This window comes from Catharus ustulatus, chromosome 2 (genome assembly GCF_009819885.2).
Source record: "Catharus ustulatus isolate bCatUst1 chromosome 2, bCatUst1.pri.v2, whole genome shotgun sequence".
NCBI lineage: Eukaryota > Metazoa > Chordata > Aves > Passeriformes > Turdidae > Catharus > Catharus ustulatus.
In genome coordinates, this window is record NC_046222.1 from 59,958,792 (window position 1) to 59,978,802 (window position 20,011).

Below are 20,011 nucleotides of genomic sequence, written 5' to 3' on the forward strand. Positions count from 1 at the left end.
TTTCCTGTGGAAAGGGGAGATTAGTCTGGGTCCCGAGAAAAGATAACTCTATCTTTCCCTTAAGTTACATGTTGAAATTCAATCTTCTCTCAGGAGACAGTGAGCATGGATATTGCTTTTTCTGTCCCTCTAATTAGAAAACCATAAGAAAGTAAACACTGGTGCTTGTACAGTGACTGGCATAGCAGAGCTCCCTGCTCTCTGATTGTTTCATTAGCACCCCAAGACTACCAACACTGCCAGGGAAGCCAACCATAGGGATCTTTTTCCAGCCCTTGGGGGTTATATGGTGTTTTGTAAGACACTGAAGCAATCCATAAACTTTTGTTTCCATGCGTTCTCTTCTGGCTGACACCTGGGCAAAAACAGAGGCAGGTGTGCAAGGCAACTAACAGGGCAGGAATGCACAGAGTAGAGGGGCTTTTCCCAGCCCCCCCTCTGGTGTCAACACTTCCCCCTACAGCATGGCACATCCTTGACAAATTTCTTCACTCAGTTCTTCAAGCCACCAGTGTGTCCGTACGGGGCTCCTTGGTTTCGGCAGGAAAAGAACAGTTTGGAGAATAATGTGGAGCAGAGAAACGCAGCTGGAGAAGGGCAGCCACCATAGGGCAGGGGTCTGCCACTGTAGGAATCAGCAAAGCCTGCTGAGGAGCACCAGAATGGGTCTCTGCCTGTGAACAAACCCTTCACAAAACCTGGAGAAGATGACAGCGTAGCAGCCTGCATTGATGAGACACTTTTTTGTTAGCCCAGCTGTGACTGTGCTCAAATAGTGACAATAATAAGTCTCTGTGTCTTGGTTTCCAAACCAAACACAGATGAGACCTTTGTGATCAACTGGAAACCCTGCCGATGTCTTTAAAACATGTCCATGGGAGTACTACAAAGCATTAGCAGTAGTATTTATCTTTCACAGCATAACTGTGTTTTGAGAAGGGGAGGGCAATGCTCATTAGCAGAACAAATGTACCAACCTGTATTTTCAGGCTATTAATATGGTGGCTAGCGTTAATGGAAATATAATGGAATGAGATGCTTTCAAAAGTATGGGATTTAGCATAGTCAGGGAAAAAAATCAAAGGCATTAATGAAATTTTAATGAGAAAATCAGCTTGCAGTAATTTTACAGGTAATGATTATTTCCTTGATTTGACTGCCCTGAATAGCTTTGCCTTTGGTAGGATGCACTTGCAAGGCGTGCACATGAGGGCAGTGAAAGATGCATTACAGGCCACAGATATGACTGTCCTGGGAAAGAAACATGTACAGAAGATTGTCTGTCTGGATGAAAGGCTAGAGCCTGACCAACCCCTTTCCACCAAAGAGCAAGGGAGGGATCTCAGCCCTGCTTTGTCCAGTTGCTGCTAGTGACACAACAGATCACAATTCAGTTATTTGTCTCTGCCCCTCTGGGGCTTGCTAACATCACAGCTGTCCATCAGTGAAGCTGATCTGGAGGGACTGAGTGGTGCTAATCAGGCTAAAAGAGCCAGGGATTTTTTTCACCTACCTTAGGGTGCCAACAGAGCAGTCATCTCTCTCAGCTCACTTTAACTGTCTGTAGGGAGGAACCGGTGCATTTAGCATCTGTCCACCTGGCTGCTTTTGGACCTCTGGGCTAGGAGAGGCCTTGCACCTTGAAGGTGCCTGTTTGCCTTCACTGGAGGTACCACTGATCGTATCTGAGTTTGAAACCTCCACAGGAAACTTCCCGTTTGAATCCAGACAGACTTGGTCAGTCCTCCCAAGAGTCTCCTGCAGTGAAGCTGGTGTATGACCTACATCAGTCTTCTCTGCTGATGGCAGCAGAAATGCCCAGGAGCCCTTCCAGCAGGCGAGATGGCATTCCAGGGACTGATCATGATGGTTTCTATCCTACAGTTCCAAGTGAGGTTGCTTAAGCTTGCCTTATAACACTGTGTAGGGACAGAGGATCAGGCAGGAAAATGTCTCCCTTGTCCCACAGACAGCATCACCATGATTCTCTGCTTGGAACACATCTCGCTAACCTTGCATGATTGAAAAATTATGTGACTAACGTGGTTAAATCTGTGTGCATCCTAAAGGACACAGCCTCAAAGAGACACTTATTGCTGTTCCTGGAATCTGACATCTGGAAGATCCTCTCACCCTTCCCCAGCTCTGCACTAATTACAGAGAGATAACTCCTTCTATAAGGATTATTGTCTCTGGTCCCCCATAAAGAGCTGGATCATGGTAGTTAGCCAGGGAACAAACTCCCTGTGATAAAGACAAAACTGTTGATGCCAGCCACTACTGGTCCAAAATTCACAAATTTTTGGGAAAGGAAGGAGCAAATCTCCTAGCATGAGCCCCTTGACAAAATTAAGGTCCCTTTAACTTCACTCAGTATTCTGACACTGAGCTCAAAACTTCTTGCTGAGCTGTGGCACGCACTTTAGAGGACATCCAATTGCTTTCCAAGGTCAGCAGTGAGAAAACAAGACTGAAGGCATCCAGGAAGGTTGTCACTTATGGTGCCCTCTTTCTGAGTACTGGTCACGCTTTGCATAAAAAGAAAACTTCACCCTGTCAGACTGAAGTGATTTGTTAATTTTATGTTCAGTGTTCCGCCTCCACTTTTACTGCTAACTCAGACGAACAGTGTGTGAGCCTCCAGTGTGGGAGCTGTGTGCTTTGACAGGCTAAAGTCCAGGAAATATTATTACCTGAGCTTTTGTTATTTTCTCCTTTCTATTTTTTATGGTTTCTTTTTTGTTTGTTTATCTTGTTCTGGATTTAAAAGGATTAAAGTGAAAACTCAGAACAAAACCTTCATGCCTGAACTTCAGTGACCAAAATACAGCAAGGTAGCTCTGACCATTTCAGAACTGTATTACCCATGAAATCAAGTGCACACTTCTAACATTCAGAAGTCACTAGAGGGACCATCCATGATTTTATTTTTCCCAGTGGATTTATTCTGTCACTTGTTTTTTGGGTTTTTTTCTTTCCAATGTACCATGAAATTTAAAATTAAAGATGTACTCGGAGGAGAAAGGAGTGCAAGAAGTGTTAAAATTTATCTAAGGTGTTAAAGAAGGAGTGAAAAATTCAGCAAATATGTTTTTTTGTCCTCTGCCCTTAAAACTAGAGTATATTGCTCTGAAACACGCATAATTCTGCAAAGAATCCTTACTGCCATTTAGAGTATTGCTTCAAGTTTGACTGCCTGCAACTTAATTTCTGCAATAGTTTCTACCTAAAAGCAAATTTCATATTAGGAAATGAAACTGCAAACATGGATTGCGCAGAAACACTTTTTAGCATCAGCTGAAGTATCAGTCCCAGAAGCACTGGGGAGCTGTGGGGTTGTGCAGAGCTCGTCTCTACATGCACATGAAGCCAAAAGGGATGAAGCAATCTGTGTCACTGGCTCCTGACCATGTTCTTGCTAGCTCTCCTGCAAGTATTATGTTAGTGAAATGTCACCCCACAGAGTTTCATTTTAATCCTTGTCACAGACAAAGCAAAAATAGTCACCTTTCTTTTTCATTTCTCACTTGGATTTCACTCACTGAATTTTCTGTGGACTGAACCTGTTTGCTTCAAATCCTGTATCAGCAGAGTACTCAAATGTGCATTTATTATTCAATGGGATATTAGTAGAATGTCTTGTACACACTTTTAGGATGGGAAACTGTATCTGTGCTAAAGCTACCTCTGCCTATCGAGAAGGGAAACTAATGGTGGTGTGTGAACAGTAGTGAACCACTTCAAGTTTTGCTGTTGTCAGCTTTTTTTATGCAGAAAGCTGGACTTTGCAAAAATGTTTTAGCATGAAGAACCAGAAAACTTTCATCCAGCTTTATAGTTTCAAATGTACATGTTTACATCTGAAGGAACTGCTGTGGCTTCCTTTACATCCAAGGAAATAAGCACTGTGGGGATTCTGCCACAGGTCCCCAGTGTGGGTAGTGGCAGCAGAATCCCCTGCATGCCAGAGACCAGAGTCATGATGGGGCCTTCCTCAAGGGTAAGCCCATCTTTTTCTTAAAACCTGAGGAGCATGTGTTTCCAACTTTGAGCTCAAGCAACTGATTTCTTTCTTCAGTGAAAAAAAATGAAGCCAGTTTGCTGAGAGTGACGGCATTTCTTCCTTCGTTATCCATTTGAAAGAGGCAGGTAGCACTACCAAGCTGTTCATGGGATTTATTTGTGTTCTCAGCTCACTGTGAAGCTTCAAAGTGCCATGTAAGTATTACTGGGACTGTGTTTCCAAGACTATCTGTTACCAGTCTTACTCCTGCATGCTTGAGCACATAGCTATACTTTGAAAACATGAACCCCTCCATCTTGCCCCAGCATTATTTATTTACTTATTTATTTATTCCTAGACATGTTTAAAGGATGTGGAAAGTTATTATATTGAATTCCACACATATCTATGTGTGTGTGTATGCACATGTGCATACACATATATATATAGGGCTTGTATATATTTTATATATTTATGTGTAGTAAGTTGGAATTGCATTTGAAATGGATGATCCAGAAAAATAATTAATAAAGCATGGACTGTGCCTCTTCACCTTCATTTTACCTCTGATACATATATTTGCACGAGTGTCTTTTTTCCACTCTTGCTGCCTGCATTAGTGCCAACACAACCTGGTAAAATGGATGTGCGATGGTGAAGCTCTGATGCTGAGGAAGCAAGAGTTCAAATAACTGAGAACGCTCCAACCATAGTATTTCCTGGGGTGTTTACATGGCACACATATTGGTTAGCTTATTAACAGGAGGGTCAGAGGCCAGGCAGAAAGGAAAGCTGTGTCTGCAGATGAGCAATCCCCCAGCCAAGGTCGTCCCAAGTGATACTCAAGCCCTGAGAGGCTGCAGTGCTGCAGCCCAAGCCCCAAGACTCATTTCCCAAGGCTGAATGCAGCAGGCAGCTAAGCCCCTTTCTGCAGACCAAGAAGTTGTGATGGAGCCTGGCCATCTTCCAGGGCATGTCAAGCCCTAAGGTAAAATGGATGGGTCTTCAGAATGTTTTGCATGTGTTTAAATCCCTTTCCTGGAGACTGTTACTGGACATAACTTTTATTAAAGCACTGCAGAAAAAAAAACTACCAGGCAGCTGCATTTTGGTCTCTGCCTTCACCCCATGTCTCCCAGAGCAAGTGGGCACTTACTGTCCCTCTGTCAGAGCCATCAGGCTGGAAACAAGTCCTAGTGAGGGTCCACACTTCCCTCCCTGTCCCTCTCCCTTCCTTTTTATTCTTTCTCTCTTAAAAACCATGTGTTTTCCTGTCCAGCAAAGTAGTGGAGCAGCACAAAGCTGTTACTGGGTGCTGCTGGGGTGGGACAGTCATGTTCTCAAAGGAGGGAGTGGATGAGGCAAAGTTTTGAAATCTGGGAGTTGGCATGCCAGGAGGGTGCAATCTTGGGAAAGGGACTTGCCATCAGTTCCTTTTCCTAAATCCATGCCTCCCTAACACATCCTGCAAATCACTTCTTGCAAAGCCAGAACTAATATGCCTGTCTTCAGCTCATTGCAACCCATAGTGAATCACAATATAAAACATTTCTAACATAATGTCTCCCTTCTCATGGAGAGCTCTGCTGGGTACAGGCAAACACAAGGGAAAAATTAGTACAGCTCCGTGTCTGAGCAAGTCTGTCCTGCTGGGAACAAAGAAAGTTTAAAAGAAGTTGGCAGGTCTTATTAGCGTAGCACAGCCCTCATACACCTATGTACTTCTGAGCTATATCTACATCAACTTCCACTGTGTTGGAATGACACTGTGGCCGCACTCACCCTGCAAATTTGCCACAAGCTGCAGTGGTAGTAATCTCAATGCTAGATTATTAAGAGGAAACATTTCAAACAGGGCAAGGCCTGGCCCTCCCATTTTTTGCCTATAAAATTTGTATCTCCATGTTTGCACTTGCAAAATTCTTCTCTATGTACTTGCATCTCTCCCCACTCCCATTTATCCCAGCAAACAGCTGAAGGTGGCAACAGTTTTATTTGAGTTGGCTTTTCAAACCCAACTGGAAAGAGTCCGTGCAAATTGCAAGACTGACCTTTCTGAAAACGATGTCTTAAGTTACCCCTCTCTTGTATTTAACTTGCAATTTACCACATGGAGGGAAGATAAATTAGATAGGTTAATTAGGAAGCTCTGGAATACTGTTCATCATTGTGCTATGCAATCGTAGATGCATCTTGCCTTTAGGACCCTGAATATGCTGACATGAAGCCTTTTCTGCATGCCAGCCTCGTGGCATCTCCATCACAATAAAGGAGAGGGAGGGGAAGATGGAGTAGCCAAGCAAAGCAGGAAAAACAACCAGCTAAATTGAGTGCTTTCTAATCTAATGCATTTAAGTCATACTCAATAAAGCTTGCCAACAGTCTCTGGCCTCTCTGCTGCAGAGTTCACAGAGGGATCTGATTAGAATAACATGTGTCTTCTAAAAATCCTCTTTTAAAAAGATTTTCATTCTGGATAGGGAATATGTAATGAATTGGAAATATCCCTTTGGGAGAGTGGGGTGAAGGGGGGCATTCAGCAAGCCCACCCAGCCCCAGAACTCTGACTGCTCTGAGCCAGCCACAAGATGGAAAACCCATCAGCTACAGCAAGTTTTATATTCCCTGCCAAAAATAAATAAATAAATATAACAGAAATAGCCCTGATCAGTTTTGTATTCAACTATCTTCCTGAAATTATGTGAAATCCAATCCCAGTTTCAAATACCAGCAATGGCAGTGACATATCCAAGAGTCCCCAGGAACCTCATTCTTCAGAAAAGTGTCGATTTCAACATGTGTGCTGCGTGACTTAGGGTAGCATTTGAGGAGAGATTAGGAACATGGTAAGAAAATGGATAGCCAGTGTATCATACCATGAGCAGAGGGGCAGAGTCAAGCTGTGACATGGGCTGTCAAGAGTAAGAGGGGACAGATGTTTTTTTTTCTTTTTTTTAAAGACAAGTTAAGTTTTGTGTCTGAATCTTGAAAACCAGGCCACGTGACACGCAGTAAAAGAGTACAGACTGTGCAACAAATGCTTTGTCTGTGACTGTATATTTGCCTGGAGCAGCTTCATGGACTGTGTGCATCCATGCTCTCTTTTTTTTATACTCCCTTGGAGATTCTGAGCTTTTTCCACTTACAGAATAGTCGGTGTCAATGCCAGAAAAGGAGTAGTTTCCTGGGCAGTCTTGGTCAGGGTAATGCTAAAGCTCTGGAGATGCTCTCTAGCAGTGTCACCTGCTGCTTTCCCACTGTCCTCTTAGCAGAGGAGGATTCCTCTTACCTTCTTGATCAGGACTGTGCTGGCATGTTGTATTTCACACAGGTATGAGAGCCAAGAAACCCCTCAGGGTGTCTCAGACCACACCTGAGCGAAGCTTTGCTGGCAGCGATGATGTTCAATGTACCTTCCTTTATTACAGTCCCATTTCTCCAGATTTCTGGTATCTTTGCAGCCTGGGAGTCTTAGAGGATATATGATGGAGAAGCTGTTTCTGTCAAAGACATGCCTATCAGTGTAGTGGAGAAGGTAGGAGATGGGTGGATATTCAAGAGAGATCCATACTGGCCTTGGCTGGACTCAGTGACCTTAGAAGTCCTTTCCTAAAATGATTCTATGGTTCATTGCCCTTATCCAACAACTTCCTGAATTACTGAAATACAGCAAAGCTCAGGATCATTTAGAGGTCTTTATGCCCAGTCAGAGCTCTACCTCTGGCTTGATGGAGTGGGATAACCTCCCTTTTCTAATCCAACTTCACCTATGGGACATGATCAAATCTGCATGGTCCTCTGCTCCTTGTCCAACACCCACACCACCGTAAAATCCAGCTGATGATCAAAGCCTAAGAGAGCTGAAAAAATGTACAATCAAAACAGAATTTCTGTGTACTGATGCATGAGAAGAGCCTGTGATATCAGCCATATTCTTCAGTTGCATCTACAGTCCTTATGACCTCACAATTTCTTTGGAAAACGGGACAAGAATGAGGACATACCTCATGATATCTGATATCTGGAGGATCACTGAGCTGTCATGAATTTGAAAACACACTTAAACTGAGCAGTAAACCATTCTTGAAACTTGGCACCAGACTCTGCTTTTATTTACTCTGATAAAAAGGTTTTGATGTAGTACTGGTTTTACCAGGAATTAGACTGCCAGCTTTAGTGTGGCATATGGCACTTTGTTGTGTCAACAATTAGGTATTTACAGGCATGTCATTTTATGCCTAAGGCCAGTTTCTGCCAAGCAGGGAGGATTTGCACATATGGTACAGATTTCCATAAACAAGGAGATTAGGTAGAATAGCAGAGCACTGGAAGATTGTGCTCAAGTCTGATTGTACCATAAAGAATTGCAATTTCTCCTTGCCTGTTCCATTTTGGAACAGGAATGCACTACCCCTAACCATTCCCTACAGTGTGTGACATAGAAAATAATTTTCCATTATCGTTATAGAATTAAATTAACACTGTTACAATTCCTCCTTCAGGAGGTTTAAGAATATATAAGGAACCTGTTTCTATCTCCAGCTGACATGCGCACACAGTTTTATATTTCCAGTATAAGTGAAATTTGCTCCAATCCCCTCTTTGCTTCCTTGTCGAGAGCTCTTTTGCAGCGCATATGAAATCTCTGACTTTTAAAATAGTTAAAAATAGCTATGGGTTAAGAGCACTTGAACCTTCTCATACTCTTTGAAGACTAATTTAGGAAACCTGACAGGGTTCATCATTCTGTTTCTGATCAGCACAATCTATTAACAGCGTTGGCGGTGAAGTACCAGCTAGAACAAGGGAAAACGACTGCTCTCGAGTAAGTTGTTGAAATAAAAAGATATTAAGCAAAAGGCTTGGACATAATTCAGTAATGACCTTCATCAGCTGAAATGCTTTCGTGTTTTAAGTGAATTAATGAGCTATAATTATTAGTGATCTTGGAGATGGTGATCAGAGAAAGAATTTTGCATAATGCAAACAGAACAACACAAATGGAAGCCCTGTCTGTCTCAATCAGACAAGGTCTCTTTTGTTATAATTAAATGTTATCACCTTCATTACTTCTTAAAACGTGCTTCACAGTTTATACTTTGACTTCCTCATACCACCACACCATTGCTATTTATGGTACAGTCACATCTGCCATAGCAATGGAGGTTTTGAAAATGTTTTACCTGACTTTTAACAGATGGATGTTAATGGGATATTTATTTACAGAATAAAATTAAATTGAAACTGAATCTTAATGCACAATTTACATAATCAGCTTTGTTCTGAGCTGGTGAGCTGTTTTTCCAGCACTTGGGACCCTTCAGTCACAGCTGCATCAAAGAAGCAGCCACTGAGAATGGAGATTAAACAATTTCCTAAAGCTAGAAGTCTTGATGAGAATCTATTATTCCCTATTAGAATCCCATAATTTCTCCAGACATCGCCATAAGATCAAAGATGTATGTTAGAGCTTTGGCAAAGCCCACGATCAAAAGGGAGATGTTCAATTTGCATTTAGAAAACATTTTGGCCAATTGTATTTTTCTGATGATTTGTGATTTTACCTTTTCCACCAAAAGCATTAAAAAAATCTATGAAATCAGAGGCATAGAAAGGCTGAAAATCCCAAAGGTATGTATTTGCAACAAATTAGGAGAGATTTGCTCACACCATTTATGTGATCTACCTACAACCCTCCGCCCTGCTGACACTCAGCTCAGCTGGAGTTTTGGCACAGGTTTCAAGTGGCACAGGACAGAAGTTGCAACACTAAAAACTTGCTTTGTGCCTAACCCCTAATTCTGAGGCTGCATGAATGGCTGTAGGGCTGCATGTGGTTGTTCTGACCCAAGTGTAGGACCCAGCACTTTTCCTTGCTGAACCTCACACAATTAGCTCAGCCCATTGATGCAGCCTGTTCAGACCCTCTGCAGAGCCTTCCTGCCCTCCAGCAGATCAACACTCCCACTCAACTATCATCTGCAAACTGGCTGAGGGTGCACTCCGTCCCCCCACCCAGATCACCAACAAAGATATTAAACAGGACCAGCCCCAGTGCTGAGCCCTGGGGACATCCCTAGTACCTGGCCACCAACTGGATGCACCTCATTCACCACAGCTCTCTGGGCCTGGCCATCCAACCAGTTTATAACCTAGCAGCCAACCAAGATGTGAACAGCCAATTTCTCTAGCAGAATGTTGTGCAAATAACTGTAAAGGTTTTGCTAAAGCCAACATAGACAACAGCTTTTCCCTCAGCTATTAAGCAGGTTACCCTGTTACAGAAGGAGATCAGGTTTGTCAAGCAGGACGTGCTTTTCACAAACCCATCCTGGCTGGGCCTGATCCCCTGAATGTTCTGCATGTGCCACATGATGACACTCAAGAGGATCTGCTCCATAACCTTTTCAGTACCAAGGCCAGGTTGACAAGCCTGTTGCTCTCCAGACCCTCCTTCCAATTGACTGGAGGTTAGAGAGTTGACTCACAGTTAGCCAGGACTGCTGGTAAGTGGTGGGGAGTGCCTTGGAGAGCACTTCCAGCAGCTCCTCAGTATCCTTGGGTGGAGGCCAGTCAGCCTCATACTCCTGTGTGTGTCTAAGTGGTGAGGCAGGTCACTGCCCATCCACCCTGGGATGATGCTTCACTCTGCTCCCTGCTCCTGTCTTCCATCTCAGAGGGCTGGGCACCCTGACAGCAGCTGATCTTACTGTGAAAGGCAAAGAAGGCATTAAGTACCTCAGCCTCATCCTTTGTCACACTGCTTCCGCCCACATCCACTTAAGGGTCAAGATTCTTCTTAAGCTTCCTTTTCTTGCTGATGAATTTATAGAAACATTTTTTACAATAGTAACCAGATTGTTTTATTTGGGATTTGACCCTTTTAGTTTTTTCCCTGTATAACCTCACAACATCCCAGTGTTCCTCCTAAGTTGCCTGCCCCTTATTGTCATGAACTTACATTTTTTCCCCCTTAGCTCCATCCAAAGCTCTCTGTCAGCCATTCATCTGGATCAAGTGATGCGACTATCTCTCAGGTCTCAACTCTCCCCACCTAACCTTGGCCACTCCAGGTTCTCTGAAGTCAGCAGGGAAAGACCTGTACCCTCTGGTGATCTTACCTACCTCCACCAGCTGCAGAAGTGACCTCAGGTGGCCCTGGGTCTCAGTTACTGCTTTCATTTAAGTGTCTCCACCTAGGTGAGATGAATACCCCTTTGGAGAAGGTGGTAAAGTTCTAAAGCTTTCTGCTTTAAAACCAGCCAACAGACACTGTAAGAAATAATTTCCTTAAGACACTTATCTGAGGATTTATTCTCCCTCTTCTTTGCACCTCACTGCAGGAATATTTTGAGTAGTCTGTGCTCAAACTGGTTGCCAAAAAAAGAAGATTACTAGTCCAGGTTCAGTACGAAGGCTGAGTGAAAGACTTCCACTATATCCTGCATTTAAATGTCCACTTATGTCTAATTCTGAGCTAAACTGGAATTGGCTGGGAACTGGAAAGAACAAACTGGGCTGCTGAGAACACCAATGAACAATCTGCCTCACTATGGCTTTTGGACAGCACAACAGCTTTTGTAGTACATCCTCAGCTTCATGAAATCACAAGCAAAACTCTGGGAAAACTGTCTTCAGTAGTTAACAGGAGCAAGCTGGGGCTCAAGGAAGATCATAACACTTTGAAAAAATTCTGAAATTGCAATTTAGGGATGAGAGGATGTGGTGGGGCTGCTGAGATGAGCACAAAAGGCAAGGGTAAGTGTTCTATGAAGACAGTACAAACCCAAATGTATTAGACTGTCTAGTAAGGAATGAGAACAAGAAAGTCTGCGTTTCCACAGAGCCCAGCTAGAGGCAATAATCAAATTTACAGGGAAGTAAGAAACTAATGGTGACCTTGCCAAAAATCCAGCTTGCCAAAAATAGTACTGATAAGCAAGTAGCAAAAAATAAGGACCTAATCAGCAATAATGAGAGAGACAGAAAGTTTGTCTCTCTGCAAAAGGTAAACTATGCACTATAAGAATGACATCCATTCATTTCAAGCCAAAATAGCCACCAATTTCCAGGGACTTGTAAACCAGTGAACAGACTAGAAAAAAGTAGTAAACTTACTCCATTTTTTCCCAAACCTGCCTAAATTTTATGATAGTTAATAAGTTCTTCCTGTAAATGCCTGCTGTTGCACTTCGTTCCATTTGTACTGCAAGAGCTGTCAGTCCAACCATTCTCACCTGCACACACTCTGGAGATGTCTCCCACATTGCTTGGGGGAGGGGCCACTTGAATTTTTTTTCTAGAGGTACTACTTTGGAGGTTTCCTCCCAAATTTGCCCTAAACCAGGACAGAGAGTTTGAGCAGCACAGAGTCCTCTGCAAGGCTAAGTGCTGGGCAGTGTTTTATGGACATAGTCATCTCACTGATAGACTTGAGAAAACTTGAAGGAATGAGAAATTCAACTTCTCTGTGAGAGATGCCAAAAAGTATATACCAGGTAAAGATTTTTTTAAAACCAGGAAGATCAAACATCCAAAGTAGTGAACAAAGTGCAAAGGACTCAGAAAACCAAATTCCTTCCAGAAACATCATTAGCATTCAGGAGAAATAGTGTGCTCCCCTCAGGATCCTACATGTGTGCATGATATTTAAGCTCTGCCCAAACTAACTCAATTTTATTCACAAAGTAATAATTTCTCTGCACAATAGAGAGATTTGAGTCAGCTGCTTAATGAAGGCATCTCACAGAAAGCAAAGCCAGGGACTGGGACACACTCCCAAGCTTGTACCACTTCATCATTTGATGAAGCATCTCCTCTGCCTGGAACTGCCAAGTTTCTCACACAGAGAGCTCCAAACCAAATGTCTAAGTTGGAGTTAATTGTCCTCGAAGTAATTATAGAGACAACAGAGAGAAACAAGGGACTCCAGCTGGTGACACATCCTACTTTTAGTCTAATAGTAGGCCAGATTAATCACAGCCTGAACGTGCTCATTCCTTACTGCAGGATAGAAAGGAAGCCCAGGGAGACCAGCTGAGATCTGGATGTCCTGTCCTGGATGACACCTGACATTAGATGGGATGACTCCTCCCAAACACCTGCTGGAAAGATGCACTCCCAAGTGTCTTTCTTGCTCATGTACAGGGACATGGCAGGAGTCAGTATTCTGACCACTGGCAAAAGAGTTTTCTTCTGATGGAACACAAATTAGTTTGTTGAGATATGAACACATGATCAGAGCTTTTTACTACTGCTAAGCTCCTCTGAACCTCCACATCAGGGCCTTCACAGTCCTGTTTCTCCCTCTCACCAAACATTATGTTCAAGCCTGGTGAGGGAGATGCAAAGAGAAAAGCAGCATGCCTGAAGGCACAGAACAGGAACATGTTCCCCAGCACAGTGCTGAGGCATTTATCTATCAATAGCTGCAACCCAGTCATTAAGCAGGAGCAACTTGCTGTCTGCACATCCACCTATTAATGAACATTGCTCCTCTTCCTCTCACCTGGTCTTTACAGATGCAGCCCCACCCACACCACCGAGAGCCAGCCATTTAACTTCAAGTGTGAGAGATTTGCCTCAGCATCCCAAAGCCCGAACAGCAGGAGAAAACACCGGTTGTTTCAAGCCTCTGAAGTAAACAGTCATCACTTGTAGATGGCATGGTGTTGTCTGACAAATACAAGGTGAAAGATAGCTCATGCTTTAGGCAATTTGGTGCCAAATCACTTAGAGACTTTTAAACTAGAGAGACAGCCTGCTTTTGGGGTCCTGTTGCAACAGATAAACCTCACTGTAACCTCTCCTTTGCTTTACAGTAATGCTCCTACAATTGCTCTGCAGAAGTCTCCCTGCCTCTGTCTTGTCAGATTACTTAAAGGCTCCCATATTCTGCCTGAAAGATTGTGACAAAGTGCACTGCATCCACACTGTCCAAGACAGAGGAAATGCATTTCCAGCCAGTCTGGCCACACAATTGAGACTAGACCAGAATTTCAAACCTGAGCAGATTGAAAGGCTCTCATCTTCTGTGTCAGCAGATCACTGGAGACTTGCTTATCCATTGTAGTGTGAGTAGATGCCCTTCTAAATACTGGCTTAAGCATGGAACAGCCATCAAAACGTTGCTTTTGGCAACCTACTTTCTTGTTCTGGGGGCAGCTAAAAACCTGCTTTGTCTGACTATGCAAGTAATCAAGAGGGACCTCACTGCTCTGTGCAGGAAAAGTCCTGCTGCCTGCTCCATTCTCCCCTGTGGCCCCCACCACAATGTCTGGCAGGAGGGATCCTCCTTTATTAATCAACTCTACTTAGCAACTGTGAATATGTCCTTGGGCTACAAGCTGGCACACTGTAATCAGAGTTGAGATCCTCAAGCAATTACCTTCTGAAAATCTAGGCCTTATTATCAGAAACTTTGAAAAAAAATGCTGAAAAACATGATTCCTGATACTAGGCAAATTCATGACAGTCACCCACACCATATAACCAGAAGGTGAAATATATCTAAGTAGTGCAAGAAAGTTCCAGAAAAACATGATGTTCCCCAGATATCTTCAGGCTCTGTTGGGATTTTATTAGGTTTCCTGAAAAAAGGAAAGAAGCTTTCTGGGATCTGAGCTAGGAGTTCTTATCCACAAGCTTCACATGCCTCCAAGCTGATGCTCAGTTTCCTGCTTCTGCCCTGCTTCTTCATACATTGGGGAAGTGATAGCAATGATCTCCCTTTCCAGCATATCCATTTGGGCTGTAATGTCTGACACAGTGTTCCTCACAGCATTCAGCTGCAGCTTCAGTTTATTGTAATCTTCTTGGAAGGATCTGTTCACATCACAGAGATTGTGACAGCACTGTTTCTCCCCAGGAGGATGGTTCATTTTCAGGAAGGTGTGGAGGAGCTCACGTAAGTCCTGGAGAACCCGGAGGATTTCATGCTCTCCTGGCATAGCTGGGGCAGACTCATTCTGAGCTGGAGTAGTGCTCTTCCTTTTACCTTCATGTTTCTGCTGGGGGTCTGGGCCAGGGTTACCCTTTTCCACAGCTGCAATGGTGTCAGTGTTCTTCTGAAGATCTGAGCTGGCCTCTTTCCTCTCTTCATGGACAGTGACGGCTTTTTGGCCTTTCCAGGTAACAGAGAGTGCTTTATTCTCCTGCTGGAAATCCTCAAAGATTTTATTCTTTTCCTGGACTGCCTGGAGAGCTTTGTTGCCTGGGCTGAACTGAAAAGTTCTGTTTCTCTCTTGGAAGAGTGGAAATGGTTTATTTTTGTTCTTGAGGCTTTGCTGAATAGCATCAGTATAAATTACCTGGACAGATTTGTTCTGTGACTGGAGATATTGTAGGGCCTTGTTTTCTTCCCAGAGCATCCTGTTTTTGATCCAGAGGACCTGGTTTTCCTGCCAGAGTGCTCTGTTCTCCTCCCAGATGCTCCACTCATTCTGTGCCTTCCTGCTAAAGGGTTTCTGGCGGGAAGGAAAGGGTGGCTGGGAGAAGATGTCATTCACCCATTTCCCATCAATAAAGACAAACATCTCACCCCTTGGTTTCACCTGAGGGGTGATGTAGTCCATCTCAGGCTCTGTGTGCTGCATGCTCTGGTTCCTCTGACCAAAGGCAGACATGGCCCTTCTTCAGCAGATTGAGGAGGCCTGTGGGAAAAGGCTTCTTCCAAGAGGCCACTAACCACTGTCAAGGAGTAGGTGACACAGTGGGGCTGGAGGAAGTAAAAGAACAGGGAACACAAATGCATAGATTTACTGCCAAAATTCCAAAACAGAATTAAACTGCATTAATGTCAGGAACAAGCAAATAAAACTGCTCATAGTTAACCATGTTGCCCCTCTGATGCTGAAAGGTAAGGAATCCACCAGACACCTGGCTGATAGAAGCTGAGAAAATTGACATTGGTAGATAAAGCAGCACTAGGCAGCACTAAAAGCTTTCTTACAAAAACCTAGACTTTCCCTTTATCTCTCTACCACGTTTTTGCAGACCTGTAAGGGAGTAAAATTCAAGAATATTTTCTGCCTCAGCCTTCTCCCAAATGACTGATGCACAAACACATTAAAAATTGTTATGAGGCTGAAACAAACTTTTTAAAATAAAACATTTTTAAAGGTACATAGAAAAAAATCTGGCCTTGAGAGCTGGTTTTTCTTGCTGATGCTGAGTAGCCTGCGTTAACAGGATGCCACTAAAATGCAATGACAGCTTTGCTTTTCAAAATCCTCAACATGCACAGATCATTTGAAACTCCAAACCAAAGCCTTGGGACATCAGGACCAAGACAGCTCTGTTGCTCTTTGCATGTTTTTTTGACAAGCTCCCATCACCATGGTCCAAAAACTGTCACAACCCATAGATAATTCTCCACCTTTCCTTCTCATTTCTGCTGTCACTCTTCCTCTTTATATCCTTTGATAGCTCTGTTATTTTTCTTGCTTTCTAGCCCTGCAATAGTGATTGCTTATCTTTTTTCCTACAGTCCATCTGCCTTTTTTTCACATCATCAGAAAACTCATCTCTAAAATCCATACTGCAGGGCCAAACCTCTAATGTTTCTCATTTCAGACACAGAAACCTCAGACTTATCTGTTGAACACTCTCCACTCCTTTCCTCTACTCAAAATATTGCAGCTTAAATCACCTTCTAACCATGAGTGAACTGGGGCAAATGAAGGATTTCAGTTTTTTACATGGAAAAAAAATGGACCAACCAGAAAATAAAAAATTATTATTTTGTGCCAAAGAAAATCTTGTTTTCTGCAGCTTTAACAGAAATTAAATTTATGTGATTTTCATTATGAAGTTATTTGATCTGAGGATGAACTACTTTTTATAACCAAATTGTTGGAATTCTCAGGGTTGCTTCACAGAGTTTCTGACAGCACAAATGTGCCTTTTTTAGTAAAAATAAAAATTAAAATTAAAAAAAAAAGTTATGTGTCAAATTTCTCTCAGGTGTATCCTCTCCCCCTGCGGAGGTCTCCCAGCTTCCCTGCTGTCCCTTGGAAAGCCCAGTTCTGCCTTTCTGTCTGTGAGGAGAGTTTTATCTTCATGAGTCTTGCCCTCGTCTCTCTACCCCAAGCACAAACAAACACCCTTCATACCCTCCAGCTCTACCACCCTGTCCTAGTGTTGCCCTCTCCTTTTCAAATCTTGTGACTCTCCCCTTTCCCTCTCATTTCCACCAAACAACTATGCACGTCCAGGCTCCTCCAAGTTACTTCTGAGAGCCAACGTCCATAGATTTATCCTGCATCCCCTTCCCAAGCTTGTCCAAACACTCATAAAAATACTATTTCATTTAAAATCCAAAGTTCCTTCATTTAGGAGAGGGCTATTGCAATATAGGTCTGTTTGCAATAACATTTGATTTTATTGCAACCTGTTTACTGTCTGAATTTCAGGGCTGTCTTCCACATCATCTGCTGCTTTATCTCACGTCAGACTTGTGTTTTTACAATATCATTCTTTTGCTGAAAAGGTATTCCCCAAAAACTCTGTTTTGGACATTTTCTTTTCCACTTACACTGCATCCAGAGCCATGCATTGCTCCCTCCCTTTCACCCTTTCCAACACATCCCATTCCTTTGGGGTACCCAGTCTCATTTTTTTCCCCTAAAAGCCCCAAAATGTGGGCATGGTGGGGAGTGAAGGGACAGAGGGCAAATCGGCCACGGAGGGAACAGACCCCTAATTATCCAGGGAAGATGCAGAACATATCCAGCATCAGAATCCAGCCCAAACCTACGTGCCTATCATGGACAAGCAGCTACAGTTCTTAAAGTCACTTACAGATAAAGTGTTTAGATTGCACATTTTCAGGATACAGTAACGTGTAATATATACAACTTTGAAGGACATTATCTCGGGGACAATGAAACCTGACAGTGGCTCTGTCAGCTCTTTTGCACTGCCAGGGAAACATCAACCCAGGCTTTAGAGAGACACTTCAAGTTCTCAACGCCTTCCATATAATTTATTCCCCCATCTCTGAATAATCCCAGGAAATGCTGGGCAGCTGGGTGGATGGGCAAGGCAGCAACTGTGGGGAAGCCACACCAAATCCAGGCAGGCTGGGCAGTTTGGGAGCACAACATCACACATTACCCAGCACATGCTCACCTTGTCAGCGAGGCCAGTGGTGCTCCCTCCTCTCCCCAGTGAAGCAGTCTGGTCTGAGCTCTCTCTGCTGCAGGGTGTCCAGAGGAGTGTCCAGATCACAGCAGGGATCAGGGGACTGAGACTGATGTGAGCCCTGGCAAGGACCTTGCCCCAGAAGCAGCCAGCTGTCCCCCAACTGGTGGCTGTGAACCTCTGCACATCCTCCTTGCACAGCTCACTTCTGCTCTCCTTCCCCGCTGTCCTCACTAGATTGGCTTTGACTTTTCCCAGCATTGCTCTTCTGGGTTGTTTCTCATGGAAATGACCTTTCTGCTAGCTCGGCTCCCATGCCCTTTCCTGAACCCAAGACTTCCCGATCTCCCTTTGATGCTCTCAACCAAGAACTGTTTGGATGAATTCTTTCTCCATCACTTCCTCTTAAAACAAATTTTGCTTTTATTCTGAATCTTCAAATTCTGTTTGTTGCTGAACTGATATTGATATGTTCAAAAATCACTTCATTGTATGCGCTGTGAGAGTTGAAGTTGTTTTCCAAGGACAGCATGAAGTTCTTCTTTGACTGTAAGTTTAAGAGTAGACTATAGCTGAACCCTATTAAGAAGAAAATAGAATATATAAGGCATTCACACATAGCAGGTTTAGATATTATTTGTAGCAGCCATTTCCACTTCCACATCTTTACACTTCTAATGAAGTCTCCCTTATTTGCTACACCTTTCAGAAGCAGATTTTTTTTTCTAATCAGGGTTCTTGAATAATAAATACAGTATTTAATTTCTTTTTCAGTGAAAATTACTGAGTTGACATCACCCTCAAGGTGACTACTATTGCTTTAGGAACTTGGAGGTACAGTTCAGCTTTGGTGTTATATTAAAATCATAAACTCAGATATAAAATCCTTCTCTGTAATTGCTCCCTTGCTTATATTTAATCTTGGACAACAAAAACACATCACAGGTTACTATGGCAACTCCCCAGGGAGTATCCTTCTTTATGTGAGCTCCAGTATCCTGTACAGGAAAACAGAAAAATGTCCTCAAAAGAGAAAATATTTTATCATGGGCTGTTTGTGATTGGCCTGCCATCAGATGGGAATTTAATGGTGCTACCCAGTGCAAACAGTTTTCAGGAGAGGTGACTGAAATGTCCAATCTGAACTTCTGCAGAACTGGAGCTATGGTCACTGCAAGTGACCTTTGGTAAACATTTTAAAGTCTAAGAGCTGACTAGAAACTGAATTAATAGAAGTGCAGCACAGCACTGATCAAAGCCTGCTTAATCCAGAACCATGGAGAACTGATTTGGTGGTGATTTGTACCTTCGCTTTCTTTATGCAGTATTTTCCTTAAAGTTTTGTGAAGTTCTTCTGCCAAGTTTTTTTTTTTTTTTTCCTGAAAATTATGAATGCAAATGCCAATACATTTGGATCAAATTTAGTGAATATCATCAGATGTGTTTACACACACGTCTGAATTAGAAATGCTGCAAGAGCTTACGTCAGAATTTTTTATAGCAGCTACACGGATTTCTGAGCTGGACTCTCAAAAGGGATGAGATGTCATTCACAAGATTACAAAGGCAGAAATAATGCTGAGTGTGTCCCTCTCCCTGCCAAGAGACAAGTAACCCCTGCTCAGTAAGAGGGGTTTGAACTAACTTGCCAGCTGTGTGCTTTGTCCACAGCTTCAGACCACTCAGTTTCTCAAAGACGCTTCACTATACAAAGAATTAAATATTAATTGGAACCAAAGCCTTTTCCTCCATTCTACCTGCACACTTTGTACCAGGCTGCTCAGCTGACTTTGCTGTCCTTCTTCTTGGAGATTGTCTGGTTCTAGAAAGGATCCATATAATATTCTCCATGCTCCAAGCTGGGGT

General features: G+C 43.1%; 1 protein-coding gene across 1 annotated transcript; it reads right to left on the reverse strand.

The window, feature by feature from the left end:
• Window positions 1–12,135: 12,135 nt before the first annotated feature.
• On the reverse strand, window positions 12,136–18,361 carry CBY2 (chibby family member 2). Its single transcript, XM_033053407.1, has 2 exons — window positions 18,134–18,361; window positions 12,136–15,719 (listed from the first exon to the last, which is right to left on the reverse strand). Exon 2 carries the CDS (start codon window positions 15,625–15,627, stop codon window positions 14,650–14,652), a length of 978 nt encoding a protein of 325 aa, XP_032909298.1. The 5' UTR covers window positions 15,628–15,719; window positions 18,134–18,361; the 3' UTR covers window positions 12,136–14,649.
• Between the last annotated feature and the right edge of the window lie 1,650 nt (window positions 18,362–20,011).